Source organism: Zootoca vivipara, chromosome 13, assembly GCF_965207765.1.
Source record: "Zootoca vivipara chromosome 13, rZooViv2.hap1.1, whole genome shotgun sequence".
In the NCBI taxonomy this organism is placed as follows: Eukaryota; Metazoa; Chordata; class Lepidosauria; order Squamata; family Lacertidae; genus Zootoca; species Zootoca vivipara.
In genome coordinates this window covers 40,416,138-40,439,059 of record NC_142596.1, presented here as the reverse complement: position 1 = coordinate 40,439,059, position 22,922 = coordinate 40,416,138, and the positions used below count along the sequence as shown (strand labels likewise).

At 45.1% G+C, this 22,922-nt stretch overlaps 1 protein-coding gene across 1 annotated transcript; it reads left to right on the top strand.

The window, feature by feature from the left end:
• The first annotated feature begins 5,170 nt into the window (after positions 1-5,170).
• UMOD (uromodulin) lies at positions 5,171-20,179 on the top strand. The gene is made up of 10 exons (XM_035132109.3): positions 5,171-5,396; positions 6,320-6,961; positions 7,102-7,194; positions 10,189-10,391; positions 11,696-11,844; positions 13,084-13,329; positions 14,796-14,958; positions 15,068-15,149; positions 18,251-18,286; positions 18,697-20,179. Exons 1-10 carry the CDS (start codon positions 5,315-5,317, stop codon positions 18,765-18,767), a joined length of 1,767 nt encoding a protein of 588 aa, XP_034988000.3. The 5' UTR covers positions 5,171-5,314; the 3' UTR covers positions 18,768-20,179.
• Positions 20,180-22,922: the final 2,743 nt, after the last annotated feature.

Here is a 22,922-nt window from a genome sequence, read left to right as displayed (position 1 = left end):
AGTGTCAGACCCTATATATATACAGAGGGTGGTGGGGGTGGGTGGGAATGGGTGGTGGGCTGATGGGAGTGGTAAACCTGGAGATGGCTGTTAATGGCTGCTGATGGCTGCAATTAGTCCTGGGCTGAGGTGCTAAAGAAAGCTTGATCATGCATGATGAGATAAGAATCCGATGTCTCTATTCATCCCAGGTGCTTCCATGGTTTTAAGCTTGGTAATGATTTCCAATTCAGCAACTTCTCTTTCCAGTCTGTTCCTGAAATTTCTCTGTAATAAAACAGCTGCTTTGAGATCTTGTATAGAATGTCCTGGGAGATTGAAGTGTTCTCCTACTGGTTTTTCAGTCTTATGGTTCCTGATGTCAGATTTATGTCCATTTATCCTTTGGCGTAGGGTTTGGCCTGTTTGTCCAATATAGAGAGCTGAAGGGCACCGTTGGCATTTGATGGCATACACAATGTTAGAAGATGAGCAATTAAATAGTCCTGAGATGGTATGTTGGATGTTGTTGGGGCCAGTAATGATGTTGTCCGGGTGTATGTGGCAGCAAAGTTGGCATCTGGGTTTATTGCAGGCTCTGGTACCAGTGTCCATGTTAAGTCTGGTGGTTGTATTATTGTGGGTGAGGAGTTGTTTAAGATTGGGTGGCTGTCTGTAGGCAATGAAAGGTCTTCCTCCCAGAGCTTGAGAGGTTTACCACACCCATCAGCCCACCACCCATTCCCACCCACCCCCACCACCCTCTGTATATATATAGGGTTTGACACTTCTGTTTCTAGTGTATCTGAAGAAGTGTGCACGCACACGAAAGCTCATACCAAAATATAAACTTAGTTGGTCTTTAAGGTGCTACTGAAGGAATTTTTTTTATTTTGCTTTGACTCAGACCAACATGGCTACCTACCTGTAACTAGCTTCTGGAAAGTTATTGTGTCCTTTGTGAGATCTCATGAGATGACGATGAGATTTCAGTGAGATTTTGCGAGGTCTCACTGGAAGCCGGCACTGCTGGTGATGGCGGCAGGGGGTGAGGTGTGCCTGCGGGCAACTGCCCCTTGAGCCTCTGCCACCTCAGGTAACTGCCTCACACGACTTTATGGGCAGGCCATCCCCTGTGGAATGGTGACTGGCCAGGAGGTGACTGGAATGGAGCTTCCTAAAAAAGAGCAGAATTGACTGGCTGGCTGGCTGGCTGCAACCCTGAATTCGATTATTCTGCACAGCGACATGTTGCCGTAAAGAACCCCCCTCCTCTTTTCACACACCAGTTGATATTTATGGTTTTGGCAACTTAGAGAAACCTGAGAACCAGGAAAAAGGAAATGTGTCCACATACCCCAAAGGTTAGTTTTTGTTATATAGCTATACAAATAAAGCTGATTAAACAGCCTTAGAAACATTTCCTTTTCCAAAGGCTATATAAGGGGGAAATAAAATCTAGCTCCCAAGGTTTTCTGATCTTTGGCATCAATTGGTAAGTATAAGTTGATTCGATATGGACTATTACTAGAATTTGACAACGGTGGAGTTTCTACAGGGCAGCAGCTGAACTTAATTTATGTGATTGGCGGGTGTTATTGGCAGTCATATTTTAAGGGAGAAGCAGACACATAACCAACTTTTTTGGAATAGGGGTGGGTTAAGAAGAGCCAGAACGAAAGAACACCTAGCTGAATGTCCTTAAGGTAAATACTTGAGTGAACTTGTGGAGGTCTGGGGGAAGGGATAGTCCACTTCTTAAAAACCTTCATTGGTGAGGGCAGAAGGGTTGTAGTTCAGTGGTAGAGCATCTGCTTTTCATGCAGGTTCAATCCCTGGAGCTTCAGTTAGACCCAGGAGATGCCCCTGTTTGGACCCTGGAAACCAGACACCTCAGTATTGTAGACAATGGTCTCATGGGGTGGAGATCCTGGTTGGGCAACTTTTCGCCCTTTCCCCCATCCTGTTATTGGAACTTTTATTTCAATAGAAGAATAAAATACTTCCAGGGCTGGAGCAATTTTTTCTCCCTTGTCGGGCTTTGTGTGTGAGTGTTTTTCCCAGGGAAATCAGAAGACTATGATCCTGAAGATTCAACACCTTCTGTGATCTGTGCTGATGTACCCTGGCACCAGACCCTCGAAGTGTCCCTATTTTCCAGGGACATCCATCATGTAGAGAAGCCATCCCAGTTTCTGATTTGATCCCAGAATGTCCCAATTTTTCTTAGGATGTCCCTATTTTCACTGGAGAAATGTTGGAGGGTATAGAGTTATCCAACCCCCGAGCCGTCTGAAGGCAATCCTGTATAGGGAACGGGGTTTTTTTTTAAAAAAAAAAGTTTAATGTTTTATTGTGTTTTTATATATGTCGGAAGCTGCCCAGAGTGGCAACCCAGTAAGATGTGTGGGGTATAATTAGTAAAATTATCATTATGGAATGGGACATCCCTCTTTTCATCGGAGAAACGTTGGAGGGTATGACATCCACTTTCGAACCCTGCTACCATTAGGGCATCAATGGCAAAGTGAGGGCCGCAGAGCTGTCACAATGAGGAGGCTTCTGATGGCAGAACTTTTCTGCTCACAAATCTCCAATGGCAGAAACAGAACCCTGCAATTCCTAAGGATCCTTCGGTCACCCTCTCTGGGATGCTAGGATTATCCCTGTAATTGTACGCTTGGGATTCCCACTTTTGGGATTTCCAACCACTGGTTTTCAGAGGCAGACTGCCTCCGGCAGCAGAGCGAGAACATTAGCTATCATGACTATCACCACCCGCCCTTCACATCAGTTCCCTGTGCCAGATGCGACCATTTAAAATCTAGAAATTAAAAACAATTAAAACAAATTGCAATCTTAGGTATAGGGTGGGTCCTGAAAACACACAATTCAAGTGTCAAAGGCCAGGGTAAAATAGATAGGTCTTTAGCATTTGAAAGCTGGTTAGAGCATGGTGCTAATGCCATACCTGCCAAGTTGCTGTCAGAGAAATAAGGGACCGGGCCAGAAATAGCAGACCGGAAGTAGCGCTGCCGCCATTTTGGAACTGGGCGGAGCATGCTCAGAAGTGACTTTTGATGCTGCTTTGCCCAGTTCCAAATTGGCCGCCGCGCCAGAAGTTGCACTGCAGCCTTTTTGGAACTGGGCAGAGCAGCATCAAAAGTCACTTCTGAGCATGCTCCGCCCAGTTTCAAAATGGCCGCCACGCCAGAATAAACCGGGGAAAAACAAAAAAATCTGTTTTTTCAGCTAGGAACAGCTGGAAAAACGGGGATTTCCGGGGGGGAAACGGGAGACTTGGCAGCTATGGCTAATGCCAAGGTTGCAAGTTCGGTCCCCGTATGGGACAGCTGCAGAGTTCTGCATTGCAGAGGGTTGAACTAGATGATCCCCAGTGGCCCTTCCAATTCTATGAATTCGTGAAGGTGTGGAGAAGGAGTTCCACAACTTAGCAGTGCCACAGATAATGCTCTCTCTTGAGTCACCACCCCCAAACTTCCAAGAGCGAAAGATCCACCCACAGGGACACCTCTGGTTATCTTAATACCCGATAGGGTCTGTAAGGAGGGAGGTGGTCTATCCTATATCTGGGGCCTAAGTCGTTGAGGGCTTTAAATGCTAACATGGGCACCTTGAATTGGGTCTGGAAACAAACTGGAAGCCATCACTACATCTTGGGAGGGGGGGGATTCCATAGTTTAACTGTGCACTGTGAAGAAGTACTTTATTTTGCTTGTTCTAAATCTTCCAATGTTCAGCATCATTGGATGTCCCCAGGTTTTAGTGTTACGAGAGAGGGAGAAACAAAAAGTCCACTGTAGAAGCCATGGGAGCACAAGGATTATGTCATCCTGTTCAGGGTTTAAAGCCTACTGCAAGGGAGGGCCAGTGCAATAGTGGGATAGTATATTATGAGCCATGACCAGGACAGCATGGAGTGATCCTTCCATTGGTTCTTCTTGTTCCCACAAGAGCATGACATTTAATTAAAAAGGATTGCCTTTCAAAAAAGCTTAACATCCTCTTGTGCAAATGTTGATAACAAATATTTGTTGGCTATTCTGAGTTTGCAGCTGAAGCATGTTTAGTGGAAATTACTCTAGAGGTTGGAGCAATAAAATGCTGGAGAGCATTTGATAGCTTGACATACATTAGGATCCAACAGTGTTTGATAATGGCCATGCAATGATATTGTGCATTTCATGTTACTTGATAACTGACATGCAATGGTACCAGTTTGACTATATTTGAAATTGGCTTGCCATGATACTGAACATTTATTGGAACCGATAGCTGGCATGCAATAGTAGTTGAATTAAGACATGATTTGATACTTGGCAAGGGGTTGTACTTTAAACTTGAACAATCAAAGAACTTCCTAACATGTCTAATGAATTACTAGCATGCTTTATCACTTATTTCGAATGTTGCAAAGAGCTTTGATTCTATCTAGAAAATGAAAATGTACCTCGGAAACGTGATCCTAGCCTGCTTTATTATTTTTTACAAATGTTGAAAGAAACGAACAATTATAATTGCAAAAGAAGCTTCTGCTGAGATTAACAGTGTAGTCTTATACTGTGCTGTCTTCATAGAAATAAGTCCCATTGAGTCTGAAGGGGCTGGCTCCCTGGTAAGCAGGTATAAGGCTGTCCAGCAGGACAACCCAGTTTCACCAAATTTCAAAGTTTGAGTTCAAAGCCAAGGTCAAAATCTTAATGTCATTATGTGGAATTTCAATACAAAATTGACAAAAGATAACAAAAAGAAACTCAACATGTCCCAAAATTTATTTCAGTTCTAATGAATGTGCAGAGACACAACAATGTGAAAACGTCATACACACATCAGCAAAGGTGGTTACTGTATTGGCCACGTGTTGCAACGCTGCAAACTGCTTATAAGAGTTTGGGGAGTGGTTGGTTAAAATTTCGTTCTTTAAAACTAAAGTTTTAGTTTTCAATTGGAGCTCAACTGAAATACGGTGACTCCTGGGTGCTTTAAAGCTGAGTCCATAAGTTTTTTTATTTACTATATATTTCCCCCCTTATTAAATAAAGTTGTTCACAGACCCAGAGGTTCAGAACAAGGGTCTCTTTTGTATTGATTTTTGGGGACTACACGAACCAGCAGGGAGCAGTCCTTGATATTTGACTCTGGCCCAGATGAACCCTTATTAGTAATGCAAGATTTTTCTCTTCTTAATAGGTTCTGAAAATGAGAAAACACAATTTCTAGGGAATAATATATATATATATATGTCTTCTTTTCAGCCTGGCTATCTGTCGCCCTGTGTTCTTGGGTATCGTCGCTTTCCCTTTTACGGCGAAGTATGAAACATCCATTTAATCTGCTCTTGTTCTTAGTCAGCCTCAGATGTTCCACCTTGGCACAGACGACGAGGCTGGTGAACGGTAAGGAGACAAATGTCCTGTTTTAACGAGATACTTTTTGCTGTTGTGATTGAACCTGGCAATCAAACCTGGCACCTTCTGCACAGAAAGCATGTGCTCTAAAAAGGTAAAGGGACCCCTGACCATTAGGTCCAGTCGTGACCGACTCTGGGGTTGCGGCGCTCATCTTGCGTTATTGGCCGAGGGAGCCGGCGTACAGCTTCCAGGTCATGTGGCCAGCATGACAAAGCCGCTTCTGGCGAACCAGAGCAGCACACGGAATCGCCGTATACCTTCCCGCCGGAGCGGTACCTATTTATTTACTTGCACTTTGACGTGTGTCACAGTGGCCGGAGCGGGCTACTTCAGAGTAACGACTCTACACAGCTCTGCATTTTATCTTTTATTGGTGCTGCGTATTTACAGTGCTGAAGGCAATGCTATTTACAAGAACACATCATCTCAGCTTGAATCAGAACCTCCGAATGTCGTTTGGCGCGTTTTTCTCCAACATAACAACTTGGGGAGACCCATCCTCTTCCCTCTCCGCTTTCTGCGCAATTCCGGAGTTGGGGGGATGGGTCTGCCCCCCCTTGCTTGCCCCTTCCTGTCCCCCCTGGGACCCTGGCTCCGCTACCTTGTCTGAGCCTCGGACACGACTTCCTGCTTCCCCACTGGAATCGGAACTCTCCCTGCTTTCCCCTGCGCTCGGGGATGGGCTTGAACTCAGGAGGGGAGGGACTTCGCGATATCCCCTGTCCCTCACAACGTGCTTTCGAACTGCTACCGTACGTTGCCAGGAGCAGGGACTGAGCAACGGGAGCTCACCCTGTCGTGGGGATTCGAACCGCAGACCTTCTGATCGGCAAGCCCTAGGCTCAGTGTGGTTTAACCCACAGCGCCTAAGCTAAACCCATTTCCCTGTTTTTATTCTACTTCACTAGCTGCAGTACGGTGTTCAGACTGCCACCCAAATGCCACCTGCGAGGAGAATGGAGACCTCCGCCAATGTATCTGTCAAGATGGGTTCACTGGAGACGGGGCCACTTGCTCCGACGTGGATGAGTGTTCCAGCCACGGTCTAAATCATTGCCATACCTTAGCAACCTGTATTAACGGCCACGGCAACTATTCCTGCTCCTGCCCTGAGGGTTACGATGGAGATGGCTTCCATTGCGAACCTGCTGGCTTTGCTGAAGAATGTGTGCGGATCAACGGATCCCATTCCTGCTCCGATCCGTGTTCGAGTCACACGGTTCTGGATCAGCCCTGGCGAAGCACCTCCTATGGGGTTGGAGGTAACTGTGACAGTGATAAAAAAGGGTGGTATCGATTTGTAGGCAGTGGAGGAGAGCGCATGCCAGAATCTTGCGTGCCAATCAATAGGTGTAACACTGCTGCACCCATGTGGCTAAATGGATTGCACCCCACCCGTAATGATGAAATAGTAACCCGTACCGCCTGCGCCGACTGGAGTGGTAACTGCTGTCACTGGTCTATCCCTGTACAGATTAAAGCTTGCATAGGTGGTTATTACGTCTACCGGTTTCAAGGGACACCAGTTTGTTCCTTGGGTTATTGCACAGGTATGTTGCTTGGCATTGTTTTGGAGAAAAGTTTTGCACTGAGAACAGAGCAATCTATTTTTTAATTTTTTAATTTATTGCATTTGCACATTGCCCATGAATCACGATCCACTTTGTGTTTCATCAATGCAATCTTCCAGATCCAGCGTACGTAGGGACCCCGTGCCCTGGATGCAATGCAGATGAAGAGTGCATGCTGATCAATGGAAAATGGGGCTGCTCCTGCAGTACTGGTGGGTGCATTGAGGGTGCCATGGCTGGGAAGGACCAAGACCAGGGGTAGGCAACCTAAGGCCCATGGGCCACAAGCGGCCCATGGGGATTGTTTAACCGGCCCATGAGCCACCCCCAAACCGAGTCACCCGCTCAGCACTGGCACAGCGCGGTGCAGGGACTCGCTTCCGCAGCGCCAGAAATCACGTATGCACAGACGCAGAAAATCGCGTGCGTGCACTCCAGCCCACGAAGGGATCTCCGCTGGAGTGAACCTGCCCAGGTGAGGTAAACCTTGCTGACCTCTCACCAAGATGACAGAGCATTGGAGAAAGAAAGGAGGAATGATTGATACTACTCTAGGACAGTTGTGACATCGCCCACTGGCATGCAAGGGCTCATTTATACAGATCAGGGGTACCAAAGGTTATCTATTATTCTTAGAATTTATTCAATTTGTATATTGCTCTTCACCTGAAGATCCATAGCTGCCAAGTCTTCCGTATTCCCCGGGAAATCCCCATTTTTCCAGCTGTTCCTAGCTGAAAAAACGGATTTTTTTTTGTTTCCCCCCGGTTTATTCTGGTGCGACGGCCATTTTGGAACTGGGCGGAGCATGCTCAGAAGCGACTTTTGATGCTGCTCTGCCCAGTTCCAAAATGGCTGCAGTGCGACTTCTGGCATGGTGGCCATTTTGGAACTGGGCAAAGCAGCATCAAAAGTCACTTCTGAGCATGCTCCACCCAGTTCCAAAATGGCGGCAGCGCTACTTCCGGTCTGCTACTTCCGCCTGGTCCCTTATTTCTCCGACAGCAACTTGGCAGGTATGCCGAAGATCACAGGGTGGTTCACAACATAAAGATACAAAATGTATAATAAAACAAAAAAGAAATCAATAACTCCCCCCCCCCATTTAAAAGGCCATAGCATGTTCAGCCAAAGGCCTGGTTATAAAGAAACTTTTTTGCCTGGCACCTAAAGGTATGCAAAGAAGGCACCAGGCAAGCATCTCTGATGCCATCTAGATGTTGTGGACTAAAAAAAAAAAAGAAGTTGTGGAATGTCCCTCATCCCTAGCCAGCATGGCCAATAGCTAGGGACAATAGGGGAGGTAATCCGCACCTTAGAGACCAATTAAGTTTGTTCTGGGTATAAGCTTTCGTGTGCATGCACACTTCTTCAGATACACTGAAACAGAAGTCACCAGACCCTTATATATAGTGAGAGGGCAGGGAGAGGTATTTCTCAGGAGGGTAGTAGGAGATGGGTGATTGACTCAATGGGTATGGTAAACCTGTTCAACTGTTAACGACTGCAATTAGTCCTACAGGAAAAAGCAAGGGATAGTATGCAGATGACCAAAATAGCTTTAGCATGTGTAATGAGACAAGAATCCATTATTTCTATTAAGACCAGGTCTTTCCATAGTTTTCAGTTTGGTAATAAGTTGTAATTCAGCAACTTCTCTTTCAAGTCTATTTCTGAAATTCTTTTGTAATAAGACAGCTGCTTTGAGATCCTGTATTGAATGTCCTGGGAGACTGAAGTTTTCTCTTACTGGCTTCTCTGTCTTGTGACAGACTTGAAAGAGAACAAAACCCACCCCACCCTCCCACTATATATAAGGGTCTGGTGACTTCTGTTTCAGTGTATCTGAAGAAGTGTGCTTGCACACGAAAGCTTGTACGCAGAACAAACTTAGTTGGTCTCTAAGGTGCTACTGGACACACACACACACACACACACACACACACACACACACACACACACCAACTGTGTCAGGCCAACATGGCTACCTACCTGAATCTATATCCCAATGTTGTTAGACTACAGTTCCCATCTTCCCTGACTATTGGCCATGCTGCCTGGAGATGATGGGAGTTGAAGTCAACCTAATAGCATCTGGGAGGCTGTAGGTTTCCCATCCCTGTTTTAATTGAACATTCAAATGGCACGTGCAAACGAGCCATCGCAGATTAATCTCCAGAGGCAGAAATTTCATAATATTGTTGGGAGTAAAGCAACTTGTTAAACCACTGAGCCTAGGGCTTGCTGATCAGAAGGTCGGCGATTCGAATCCCTGTGACGGGGTGAGCTCCCGTTGCTTGGTCCCAGCTCCTGCCAACCTAGCAGTTCGAAAGCACGTCAAAATGCAAGTAGATAAATAGAGACCGCTACAGCGGGAAGGTAAATGGCGTTTCCATGTGCTGCTCTGGTTTGCCAGAAGCGGCTTTGTCATGCTGGCCACATGACCTGGAAGCTAAACGCCGGCTCCCTCGGCCAATAATGCGAGATGAGCGCGCAACCCCAGAGTCGGTCACGACTGGACCTAATGGTCAGGGGTCCCTTTACCCTTTACCTTTAAAGCAACTTGTAATGAGCTACCTGAACAAGTAGGGGGTGATAGGCAACCTTTTCTTCCCTCACGGAGTCCTTCTTAAATAACTACCTGTAGACTGTTTATTTTCTTAGGCTTTTCTTCTTTCCTCCTCAATCTCCAGTTCGTATTAGACCTCCCTTCATTTTGTTAACCTCATGACCCCCAGGGTAGCTTGTGCTCAGAACGGCTTTGTTTCCCAGGAGTAATAAACTGTTCGTTGCTTGAGTCTTTTGACAGTCAGTCTTATCAGACTATTTCTTTATGCAACTCTGCTTCACCAAACTCCCAAGATTACTTGATGTCAATCAAAGCACCGCTGTTTTCAAAGGAGACACTGCGAGAGGATTGCACCGCTAGCCAGAATGAACTCTGAGCCACGCAGAATTACAACACTTACAGTTTACTGTAAAAAAACAAAAACAAAAAAACCTCTGCATTTGCTCTGCTACTTATTCCACACACAGACACTCCTGCAGCTAGGAATGCAAAATAATAATTACAACAGATTGTTGGTTCAATATATAAACTGCTTTGAGCTTTTGAAATGGGGAAAATAATCTAGCAGTAAAAGAATGTACTTAGTAAATATTAATAGCCGCTGACACTACAACTGCTATTTATTCTTGTTTTCCAGATGCTTCTAACTTGGAGCCACAACTGGAGTGTGGTGCAAATGAAATCAAGGTCTCCATGCCGAAGTGCCCCCTCAATAGCTTCCAGAATTTAACCATGCATCTCAGAGACAACAAATGTGATGGTTTCGTAGAGCAGGGGAATAGAACAGTGGTCTCTGTGGTGACACCCACCCAAGCTGGCCAGTGTGGAACGCTATTGACGGTAGGTTCTCTATTCAGTGGGAAAGCCTCACCAAGAAGGATTTTCTGCATCCTTTCCTGGAGATGGTTTTCATATTTGCAAATACTTAAGGCAGGAGATGATTGGCTACATCAGGCATGTCAAACCTGCAGCCCTCCAGATGTTTTGGACTACAATTCCCATCTTCCCCAACTACTGGTCCTGCTAGCTAGGGATCATGGGAGTTGTAGGCCAAAACATCTGGAGGGCTGCAGGTTTGACATGCCTGGGCTACATTGTCTCACCATGAAGTCAATTTAGAGTGAAGGCAAGTTGGAGCATTGACCTCACTCTGCAATGGCTTTTTCACATAATCATTCGCATTGTAACAATAGCATGGCATCACCATTCCGGCTACAGCAGGCATCCCCAAACTTCGGCCCTCCAGATGTTTTGGACTACAATTCCCATCATCTCTGACCACTGGTCCTGTTAGCTAGGGATCATGGGAGTTGTAGGCCAAAACATCTGGAGGGCCACAGTTTGGGGGTGCCTGGGCTACAGGATTCCTGATTGGCTATAGGTCGTGACCCCCACAGCGCTGTTGGGATCAGCTGTAGATTGGCAGGCTCTGTTGCAGAAGGAAGAAGAAATGGGCCAGACTGAATGGTGGGGAAAGTGGGTCAGAGGAAGCGGGCTCACCTTTTACACCTTGACTTCAGCCAGGGACTCTGCTCTCCCCCTCCCCTTGACCTGTTTGTGGAGCCTCAGTGGAAGTTGGGGGGGGGGACTCTGAGCACAAGGGGAGGTAGAATAGTCAGCAGTGACTGAACAGGAGCTCAAGCCGGAGGGTACAGCCTTGTCTCCTAGAACCAGGCACCTTAGCAGATGGGAGCAGAAAAACCTACCCATATTCAATCCTGACATTCCCACACAAGGCAAGCAAGTCTCGTGAAGGAGCATGGCATGTCTTGTCTTTAGAAGCTTGGCATGCATAGCAACTTGTTGGGACATCTTGGTTGCTTCCATCCAGTTCTGAACTCCTTGCCCTGCTCTTCTTAACCCCTATACTTTCCTGAGTCCTGTGTCTGCGTCCTGTCTTGTGGTCAGGAGGGAGATACTGTTAAAAGCAATGTTGCCAAAGCAGCCACGGTAGTCAAAGAGGGAGCATTTAAGAAACTGGGGGGTAAGGGGGGCTAGGAGAGCCATTTCCATTTCCTCGAAAGCAGCTTCCCTCTCTCTTTCACATTAGAAATGTGCACTTGGAAATAATTAGCCAGGGATACAAGTAACTGTGCTGAAGTCCAGAGGCGGGCTGCTTTAATTCCTTTTATTCCCCCTTACAGAAAAATGAAACCCATGCCACATATAGCAACACACTCTATCTGGCTGATGGGACTGTCATTAGAGAGAACGAAATCAAAATTAATTTCCAGTGCTCCTACCCGTTGGATATGGAAACCAGCCTTAGAACAGCCATCCAGCCCATTGTCAGGTACAGCATTATTTATTAAGATGAAAGCTGTTCATCTTGCCTGATGATACTTTCATTTCTATTTAGGGTTCCAACCTCTGGGGAGTAATGTGAGGGAGCAGATCCTGCAAAGCAGAGAGTGTTAAACCTTCTTTAGCTCGAGGTCCACATTCACTTCTGGACGACCTTCCAGGGGCCACATGCCAGTGGCAGGCAAGGGCCAGTGGCAAACTTGGACAGAGCAATAAATGTAAAATTTACCTTTGTACTGTAAGCTAGTTCAGTGGTGGCTGATGCCCGCCAAGACTGGCAGAGCAGAATGCAGAGAGCCCAGAGAGCAGGCAGAGCCTAAGGCAATCGCAGACAGAGCAAACTAATTGTAGTTTTGTTCCCATCCTCCTCCCTGCTAAGTTCTGCAAGGGCATCGCTGTCAAGGCAGGAGTTGGGTAAAAAAAGGTAAAAAGGTAAAAGATCCCTGGACGGTTAAGTCGAGTCAAATGAGACTATGGGGTTGCAGTGCTCATCTTACTTTCAGGCCAAGGGAGCCAGAGTTTGTCCACAGACAGCATGTAGCCAGCATGACTAAACCACTTCTGGCACAATGGAACACTGTAACAGAAACCAGAGTGCATGGAGACACTGTTTACCTTCCTGCCGCAGTGGTACCTATTTATCTACTTGCACTGGCGTGCTTTCGAACTGCTAGGCTGGCAGGAGCTAGGACAGAGCAATGGGAGCTCACCCCGTCGTGTGGATTTGAACTGCCAACCTTCTGAACGGCAAGCCCAAAAGGCTCAGTGGTTTAGAGCACTGAAGACTCACAAGGTGTCCATGAAGCTAACTCTTTATTCAAAGAAACAGAGCAGTTCAGGCCTAGTGAGCACAGCAACACTTCCCAGTAGGTCTTGCCCCAATGAGGCAGTTGTGTGAGGACTGAAGGTTGCTGCTTTTCCACAGCTCTTTAAATCTCCTCCTCTCATGAGTCCTTCCCAAGCAACCCAAGACTTATTTTCCTTGTCTGTCTCTGCTCCATCCTCTTCATACCTCTTCTGGTTCTCCACAGTGGGAGGTAGCAATGCTTCTGAATACTAGCTACTGGAAGCATAGCTCTGGTGCTGCAACCCTGTCTGTGGGTTTCCCTCAGACATCTGGCTGGCCACTGTGAGAGCAGGATGCTGGACTAGATGGCCAACAGGATCTTCTTATGCTCATAATCCGCCCACCTGAATACACTCTTACTTCCTATTTTTAACCTTCCAGTTCAACCAACATCAGCATTGAAGGAGCAGGTCAGTTTATAATTAAGATGGCTCTCTACAGAGACCAAAACTACACCTCGCCCTATGAGGGAGCAATGGCCGTGTTGCCAACTCAGTCCTGGCTCTATGTTGGTGTCATGGTCACCAGTGGGGACGTGAGCCACTTCGTCTTGCTGATGGACAATTGCTTTGCAACGGCCACAGAAGACGCCGCTGACCCTCTGAAATATTTCATCATTCAAAACAGGTACAGTAAGGGGTGTGTGTGGATTTGATCAAGGGACTATCCTTTTCCATTCATGGTTTCAGGATTGGGGTCCAGGGTGTGTGAAATCAAGTCTAGAGTGGAAGCAGCATCCGGATTGGGATCAGGGATACAAGGGCAGGCTGCAACCTAGCTGAAAATACAGGTGAAACTCAGAAAATTAGAATATCATCGAAAAGTGCATTTAATTCAGTACTGCAACTTAAAAGGTGAAAGAAACCAATACAGTCATACCTCGGTTTACAACCGCCTCCGTTTGCGAACGCCTCTGTTTACAAACACCGCAGACCCATCTGGAATGGATTAATTCAGTTTCCATTACTTTCAATGGGAAAGTTCACTTCAGGTTAAGTACGCTTCAGGTTAAGTACAGACTTCCAGAACCAATTACACTCATACTTCGGGTTAAGTACGCTTCGGGTTGAGTACTCCACGGACCTGTCTGGAACGGATTAATCCACTTTCCATTACTTTCAATGGGAAAGTTCGCTTCAGGTTAAGTACGCTTTAGTTTAAGTACAGACTTCCGGAACCAATTGTGGTTGTAAACCGAGGTACCACTGTATATGAGATAGATGCATGACATACAAAGCAAGATATTCAAGCCTTTATTTGTTGTAATTGTAATGATTTGTCGTTAGGCGGGTCAATTAGAAATGGAATGTAATTAATGAAATGTAATAGCAATGTTTATTTTTGAATTATTGTAACTATTTGTTTTATTACTGTGGAATTTCCAAAAGAAAGCATTTGTAAAAATTAAAAGAAAAGAAAAATAAGTTGCATTACTGAAATAAATGCACTTTTTGACGATATTCTAATTTTCCGAGTTTCACCTGTATGTGGCTGGTTAGTGCCTGCCTGGGAAGCTCCAGAATGCTCTTGTAAATTCAATGGAAGAAAAGCAACACGCAGAAATTAATTTTAAGAAGCAAGACTAGGAAGATATTGGGGAAAGAGGCAACGGGATATGCTCACTGTGTCTAATTTCCCCCTCTGCGTCTAACAGAATTTCTGCTGTCTCTGTGTTATGGGGTTATTGGAAACATCTGGCGAGCCATTCTAGAGACAGATGCTAGACACATTCCCTTCCGGGCAGCCTTCTGGGTGGGACAGAGGCAAAAGTAGGTGGAGCAACAGATGCAATTTTTACTTTTGTGCATTGAGCTAGTGTTTATACATACATGCACCTCCACCTGGGCATTATCAAGAGTCATTATTGGAGTTCAGGGACACAGTCCAGCCAGGCAAAACACTCAAGGAGAGTGTGAAGCAGGGCCGATAAGGAGATGTGGCAAGTGAAGAGGGGGTGTGGCTAGGGAGAGTTCTGAGGGGCAGAAGGAGATGCCTGATGCGCTACATGCCGCCTCCCAGCCTAAGGTTCCCCACCCCTGTTCTAGATGGACTGGCGGGGCTCGTCTTACATAAAGTTCTTGCTGGTTTTACAGCTGCCCAAACAGACGGGATACCAGTATAACAGTCCCAGAAAATGGAGTCTCGGCTCGAGGGCGGTTTTCCCTCCAAGTGTTCAAGTTCGTTGGGAATCATAACCTCGTTTATCTCCACTGCGAAGTTCGCCTCTGCGACCCTAGTGCTGGACCATGCAGACCGGTGAGCCTGATGCTCATCAGCATAAATTGTAGCTTAGTGGGTTCAAATATACTCTGATACTAATGGATGATCCCTTCCTGAGAAACCAAATCACATTTCTCTCCTGTAGCGCTGCACAGGAATTGAAAGTCGCCAGGCTGCTGCTGTCGCAGAGGGCCATTTGTTGGATGTGGGTCCCATTGCCCACCAAGGTAAAGACGTGTGTGTGTGTGTGTGTGTGTGTTTCAAATACAATAACAAGGGCAAAAGGGCTGAACCTGTATCTAGGCTGGAGATTTCAGCTTGTAGGTGGATCACTGGCTGCTTCTTCTTACAAAGTCCCCGCACGTAAGAAAGAAACGTATCAGGGAGAAAGCTAGGTTCATGCATAGGAATGTGCAGCACCTATCATTAGTGGGTGCACCCAAGGATCTTTTAAAATGTATTTGTTTGTTTCAATGAAGGAAGAAGGGGGCGGGATGACAAAAAGCTAACCAAAACAACCAAACACAAGATTTTTCCTGCGGAAAAATAGACCCATACCAAGCTGACCAGAGGCAGGGCAGATCTGGATGACCAAGGGCAGGATAGTCCCTCCTCCTTCTCCTTGGTTGTGTGCCACAGAAGCAGTCGCTCACCTTCACACACCTTGCTGCACAAAAAGTGGTGAGCAGAACTCAGATGGAGACAGAGCCATGAGACAGAACCAGCTTCAGGTGCAGGCAGAAGAAAAAGTCTGGAGTGGATTGGTAGCTTCTGCCTGGGCTATTTCCAGAGACAGACACCACAGGCAGAAGCTGCCAATCCATTCCAGACCTTTTTTTTCTGCCTGCATTTCTTTCTGTCTGCGTCCATTGATTCCCCAGTTTTTTAAACACTGGGTTTGCTTGAGTATACCTGGCACTCTTATTACACATACCTATGGGCTGGTGTCTACACCTCCCTAAAAGAGAAGGAAAGCAATCTAAAATGCTTTCCCAATCTTAAACAACTCCTCACCCACAATAATACAACAACCAGACTTAACATGGACACTGGTACCAGAGCCTTCAATAAACCCAGATGCCAACTTTGCTGTCACATACACCCAGACAACACCATTACTGGCCCCAACAACATCAAACATACCATCTCAGGATTATTTAATTGCTCACCTTCTAACATTGTGTATGCCATCAAATGCCAACAGTGCCCTTCAGCTCTCTATATGGGAGACAAACAGGCCAAACCCTACACCAAAGGATAAATGGACATGAATCTGACATCAGGAATCACAAGGCAGAGGAATCAGTAGGAGAACACCCAGGACATTCTATACAAGATCTCAAAGTAGCTGTCTTATTACAAAAGAATTTCAGAAATAGACTGGAAAGAGAAGTTGCTGAATTGCAACTTTGTACCAAACTTATGGTGTGCTATGGTCCATGGGGTCACGAAGAGCCGGACACGACTAAATGACTAAACAACAACAACCAAACTTAAAACCATGGAGAGACCTGGTCTGAATAGAGACACTGGATTCTTATCTCAATATACATTACTCAACTTGACATCTGCTGTGACTGCAACATAATTATGTCATTAACATTGACAGATTTCAGTGGAACAATGCAGAAAATAATGTAATCATTTCCCCCATAAATGTATTTAAATTTTGTAAAATATACAAACAAAATATTAAAAAAAAACATAGTACGCTAACCAAAACAGAACATAAGCTGGGTGTCTGTCCATAAACTCCAGCATTATAGTGGGAACAAAGTTGATGGTAATTTTACACATTCACCATAAAAATTAACAGCGCTTTGTAAGGCTCATGGACTGTTTTAGTCTTGGCTTCCATAGCTTCAAACTACCAGCCAATAATACATGGGAATAATATCCAACCATATAGATTTTTTAGAGGGGAGGCGGAAGAATCTGACCTTGTTGCTGGATCACACAATTCACGAGAAGGTACTATGTACCATCAAATGAACTTTTCCAAATGTTGGTGTCTCTCCTCCCTTAACTGTTCTGCTACAGCTAACCCCCACATTCTGGTCCGCCAGCCTTGAAAGAAAGTTCTGTATGGTTTATCAAATGATGTGCAAGTTTCAGGTAGGTAGCCGTGTTGGTCTGACGTAGTCAAAAAAAAAAATCAAAAAAATCCTTCCAGTAGCACCTTAGAGACCAACTAAGTTTGTCATAGGTATGAGCTTTCGTGTGCATGCACACTTCTTGAGCTGGAGCCCAATGATGTGCAATTTCTAAAGGTAATTACTTATGTAATGTTCACAGCCAAATGAAAGAAAGAAAGAAAGAGAGAGAGAGAGAGAGAGAGAGAGAGAGAGAGAGAGAGAGAGAGAGAGAGGAACCAATACCACTGATTTTTTGCTGGCATGGTTTCTGTCCCTGACCTCGGCAAACACGTGAATTGTGGCGATTTCCATTCCAATTTCCTTTTTTCAAGGAATTCTCCAACATCCCCATTCACAGCTAAGCAGAAAAAGAATCTCTGTCTGCCAGTTTACAGTCCAACACTCCACCCAATGCAGCACAGTGATGAGCCCAGGAGCCTCACTTACCCTGCTGTCAAATAGGTCCCTCCTGCGGCTTCAGTAAGCAGAATTTTTTAGTATGCAGCATGCATTGCTGCACTGCTTTCTTTCTATTACATACTTTTAGTGGTAAAATCAGAAAGCTCCAGTTAATAACCCAGAGTGGCAGGAACAATGGAAAGGATGATAACAGAAAGGAATAATTTCACCAGGCAAAGAAAAGGAAGTGAACGGCATGCGGGTCTGTCTTACGGACAGAAACAAATGGCTCCATAAAATGGGTGTTTGTACAAAATGTTCAGTTATTAACTGTTTTGTTTTACTTATTTACTTGTTTTTATTCTGTGATCTTAGATCTTAGATCTTATGATGAAGGGCGGTACAGTCATACCTCAGTTTAAGTACGCCTCGGTTTGAGTATTTTCAGTTTAAGTACTCCGTGGACCTATCTGGAATGGATTAATCCACTTTCCATTACTTTCAATGGGAAAGTTCGCTTCACGTTAAGTACGCGTCAGGTTAAGTACAGACTTCCAGAACCAATTACACTCATACTTCGGGTTAGGTACGCTTCAGGTTGAGTACTCCGTGAACCGTCTGGAACGGATTAATCCACTTTCCATTACTTTCAATGGGAAAGTTTGCTTCAGGTTAAGTACGCTTCAGATTAAGTACAGACTTCCGGAACCAATTGTGTTTGTAAACTGAGGTACCACTGTATATAAATCTAATAAAAAATAAAATAAAATACCCTTTTCTGCCACCTGGTACAGGTTTCGAACATCTTGCTGGGGCTGCTGCACCACAAGGTAAACTCTTTTTTGTTACCTGAAGGGTGGGTGGGTTCCCATTAAGTAAATAAAAAAGCAAACTTGAAATTATTATCAGATGCATTGTTCTGGCTTCAAAAAATCCCAGGTAAGAATAGGCATGCATAATGATAATAACCTGGACATATTTTGTAACATTTCTCAAATGCAATAGATATGTTTTGCCTCCTGTGTCTTACAAATGAAACACAAGTAAATTTGGTACCAGACCCAAATTGTATTTTATATAAGACTCATTTGGTCCGTAAGGTCGTGGAGGGAAAGGTGACTTTAAACTGGATGACCTTTTGGATCCCTTCCAACTCTACAGTTCTACAATTCTATGAAACAAATCTCTGAAATCATTGTCACCTGCAAACTTTGAATATGAGAGCATTCTTCCTCCTCAGGTTTACAAGGAGCGTGGATGACCGTGCTGATGTCTGCTGTTCTAGTCTTCTCCATCCATACATTTGCTTAACAGCCCATGAGAGGAAACCTTGCTGAAGCAGCAGTAAGCTGATGAAGAATTCAGTTGAACAGAGAGAGGAAAACATAATGGGCTACCTGCGTGCTGATTTCCTTTTACTGTGGTGGAGGGGATGGAAATCCAGATCAATTTAATGTGCTCTTCTTAGATGAATTTATTACAAGAGTGGCCCAGCCCTTCTCCTGCACTCCTTCCTGGTCAGTCCAAAGCCACAGATGACGCTCTCCATGAACGTGCTTCTGATACCCAACCCCATTATTTCAACTTTGGAACATCTTATTTGAGCTTACTGCTGCCACTAATTGAATGCACCATTGGGTCCCAAAATGCGCGTATGTAGAAACTAGCCTACTGTACAAAACTAGCCCAATGTCACATCAGCGCCATGACCATCGCTGGCAACTGGCTCCCAGAAGTTTGCAGTGTGGCCCATGGACTTAAAAAAATAAAGGTTCCTTGCTCCTGCTCTGGAGCAACGTTGTCCTTGTGGGAATTAAAACAGTGCCTTATTAGATCCCAGACTCAACTGCCTAATACAGGAGACTCAATATAAGTGTTTGTGTAACTTTGGGCCCCGCCAAGGCACTGGGACCCCAGCAACTGCCTGTAGATGCCTCACTCTGGTGCCAGACCTTCTTCCTTCTCACATTGTCTGTTGATGGGGGACGGCTACTTTCAGCGTATATCTCCAGTGCTCAAGCACTTGCACTAGCTTCCCTTACACTAACAGGCTGGGGTCAAGGCAGTGGCGTAGTGGGGGGGGGCACAGGGGTAGTTGCCCTGGGTGAAAAATTGTTGGGGTGCAAAATTCCAACCCCCAGTGCTGCCTCAATACAGCTGCACATTTTTATCCCTGGGCTCCATTGAAAACAGCTTCTACATGCAAAACAGGAAGTGACATCACCAGACAACGGAACGACTCTTCTTATCTCTGTGGCTGCAATCTTCTGGGTGATACAGACACCATTAGGCAGTTGAATGTGCATGCATACTCCCTCGCATAGCCCCAGGCACTGACAACCCACGCTATGCCACTGTTTCCAAGGTCCAGGATGCCTGAAGACTGAGGTATTTGTGGGGAGTCACTGTTACTGATTTTCCACGGCTCTGATGAATGGCTTGTACCAATCAGAGCTGTGCATTCAGTATTGAGGGCCCTGTTTTATAGAACTCCCTTCCAGCGGAGGTCAAGACAAGTCCCTCCTACCTGTTGAACTTCCGGTACCTGCTGAATACTTAAAAAAAACATTTTGCATGTATTTAAACTGAGTTCTGATGTTATCGTTTTAACCCATTTTAATTTTCATTGTGTTCTTCATAACATCAGTTAGAGACAGCTCCAGTTAAATGGTATACAGACTGTCTAAATAAATATTTGCAGAAATAAAAATTACTTTTCCCACAGCATGCATATCGAGTCCAAATTTGATGGTTACAGGGGGCTGAATCCACTGTGCAGAGGCAGAAATATTGCCAGGAATTATATGTAAACAGCGTTAGGTGACTCAGGTCCATAGTTAAATATATTAACTGCTGATTAAGCACCATCAAGACTGCTGGTTCATCTTTTGCAGGCAAAGAATTCTCCAGGCATCTCAGCTGAGCTTCCCCTGGTTAACTGTTATACTGGCATTCTGTAAGCATTAGATGAATATTAATGAAGCTTTTTTTTTTTAAAGAAGACTTCATTGAGATGCAAGTGGGCCTTGAATATCTTCTGGAATAAATGTTGTTTGCTTGTCAAGACTAACACAGGTAGAATCCCAATTAGTCAGGAAAGGCAATGAAATGTTGTGTGTTCAAACACTCCTGACAAAGCAATATGCCTTTATTAAGTGGCGGCTGTGAAATCTGCCAGAAGCTGAGCCTAGCATTTGATTTTTATTTCATTTCATTGCCCATTCCATATTCTAAACAGGTGCCAACACTAATTTCGTGAAGTGCACTAAACAATTGCGCTGGCAAACTTGGCTCACAGGTGCTCCTTGCTAATAAATGGAGTCTACGAAGACCTACAAACACTCCCCCTTCTGCCTAGTGATGGGGGAGAAACTCAGTTTGATTAGGATTTAAATGCAAATCTACCTAATTTGCAGTTTCTGAAACAATTGTTGTTGTTGTTGTTGTCGTTTAGTCATGTCCGACTCTTCGTGACCCCATGGACCATAGCACGCCAGGCACTCCTGTCTTCCACTGCCTCCCGCAGTTTGGTCAAACTCATGTTGGTAGCTTTGAGAACACTGTCCAACCATCTCATCCTCTGTCGTCCCCTTCTCCTAGTGCCCTCAATCTTTCCCAACATCAAGGTCTTTTCCAGGGAGTCTTCTCTTCTCATGCGGGGGCCAAAGTATTGGAGCCTCAGCTTCACGATCTGTCCTTCCAGTGAGCACTCAGGGCTGATTTCTTTCAGAATGGATAGGTTTGATCTTCTTGCAGTCCATGGGACTCTCAAGAGTCTCCTCCAGCTCCTCCACTCTGAAACAATATGCGAATGGAAACACAGCTCTCTTTTGAAATTTGCACTTTTGAAATTCCGTGGTGCAGTTCCTCAACCAAAAAATATGTATTAAAATTTGACCATCCTGGGAAAATGTGTGTAAGATACATATATTAATGGAAATGATATATGAATTGCATTATATTGGGGTAAAATGTGCATATTGGACGAAATTAGCACTAAGGTGATATGAATTTTCATGAGGGCTTTAAAAACAACAACAACACCTGATGCAGAAAGTAGGGAAATGAACTTAAGGCGGGATGGGGAGTGGGCAGTGGAATGAGAAACTGAGAGGAACCAAAATGGACAGAATTTTCTATCCTGGCTGGAACCATACCAAATGATCTACAGTCTTGTTTAACGAGGCCATCATTTGCCTTTTACCTGAATCGTAAAGAGAGAAACATTTTCCCAGTAAAAAATTGCCCAAATGTTCCTGTAGGATAAGACAATGAATAACAAGTAGTCATGGGTAGGGTTGCCAGACTCAATAGAGGACAGGACTTCTGTGCCTTTAATTGCCCTGCTCTCATTTGCTTGGAAATTAAACAAAGGGTCTGCTGGTTTCTCTTTAAGGTTTCCAGACTCAAAAGAGAGCAGGGCAATTAAAGGCACAGAAGTCCTGTCCACTATTGAGTCTGGCAACCCTATTCACGGGCCATGGCACAGCATGCATTCAGTTATGATTTTCCCCAAGGAATTCTGGGAGCTGTAGTTCCTTAAGAGTGCCGAGAGTTGTTAGGAGACCCCTATTCCCACTCACAGAGCTACAATTTCCAGAGGTCCCAGGAAGAGGAATCGGGTGGTAAACCACTCTGAGAATTGTAGCTCTGTGGTGGGAATAGAGGTCTCCTAACAAATCTTCACTTCAGCTCTCGACATTTTCACATCAGTTCATGCTTTTCATGCTTGTATTATTTTTTTTAAAAAAATCCTCCTGAAAATCCATCAGCATTTTAGTGTGATTTTCTCCTTACACATATAATTTTGATGAATAGATGCATTTCTGCAAAGCAATTCCCCCTCAATACAATGTATTTTTCTATGTTATTTTCACCAACTTATGTTGTCTATATGAACACGTTACCCAGCGCCATAGCTGCCAAGTTTTCCCTTTTCTTGTGAGGAAGCCTATTCAGCATAAGGGAAAATCCCTTAAAAAAAAGGGATAACTTGGCAGCTATGCCCAGCGCTGGCCCAGCCATGAGGCAAGGTGAGGTGACTGCCTCAGGCGGCAGGATTCACAGGGGCAGCAGATCCAGCTTCCATGGAATGCCTCGCCCACTGCTGTTGCCATGGTGGCTGCGGCAAGCTCCTTGGAGCCTCATCCTAAGTAGCCCAGCCCGCAATGCTGCCTCCACAGCACCTCTCAGCAAATAGCTCTCCTTCCACCCTTAGGGAGGAAATGGTGGGTCTCCTGGGGTCTGCATATGCCAGGCATGATTCAAAGGGGGCCCCTTTCCCCCAATGATGGCACTTGATTCCCAGTTCAACCACCAGGTAAGGTTGATGTGATCCCCTCTCTCGCCACCACTGCTTGTTCCCAATGTAAGTCTTCACTCCTCCTTCTTTTCCGGCAGGGGTGTGCCATTTTGTGGTTTGCCTCAGGTGTCAAAATGTAGTGGGCCGGCCCTGACTTTATTCAT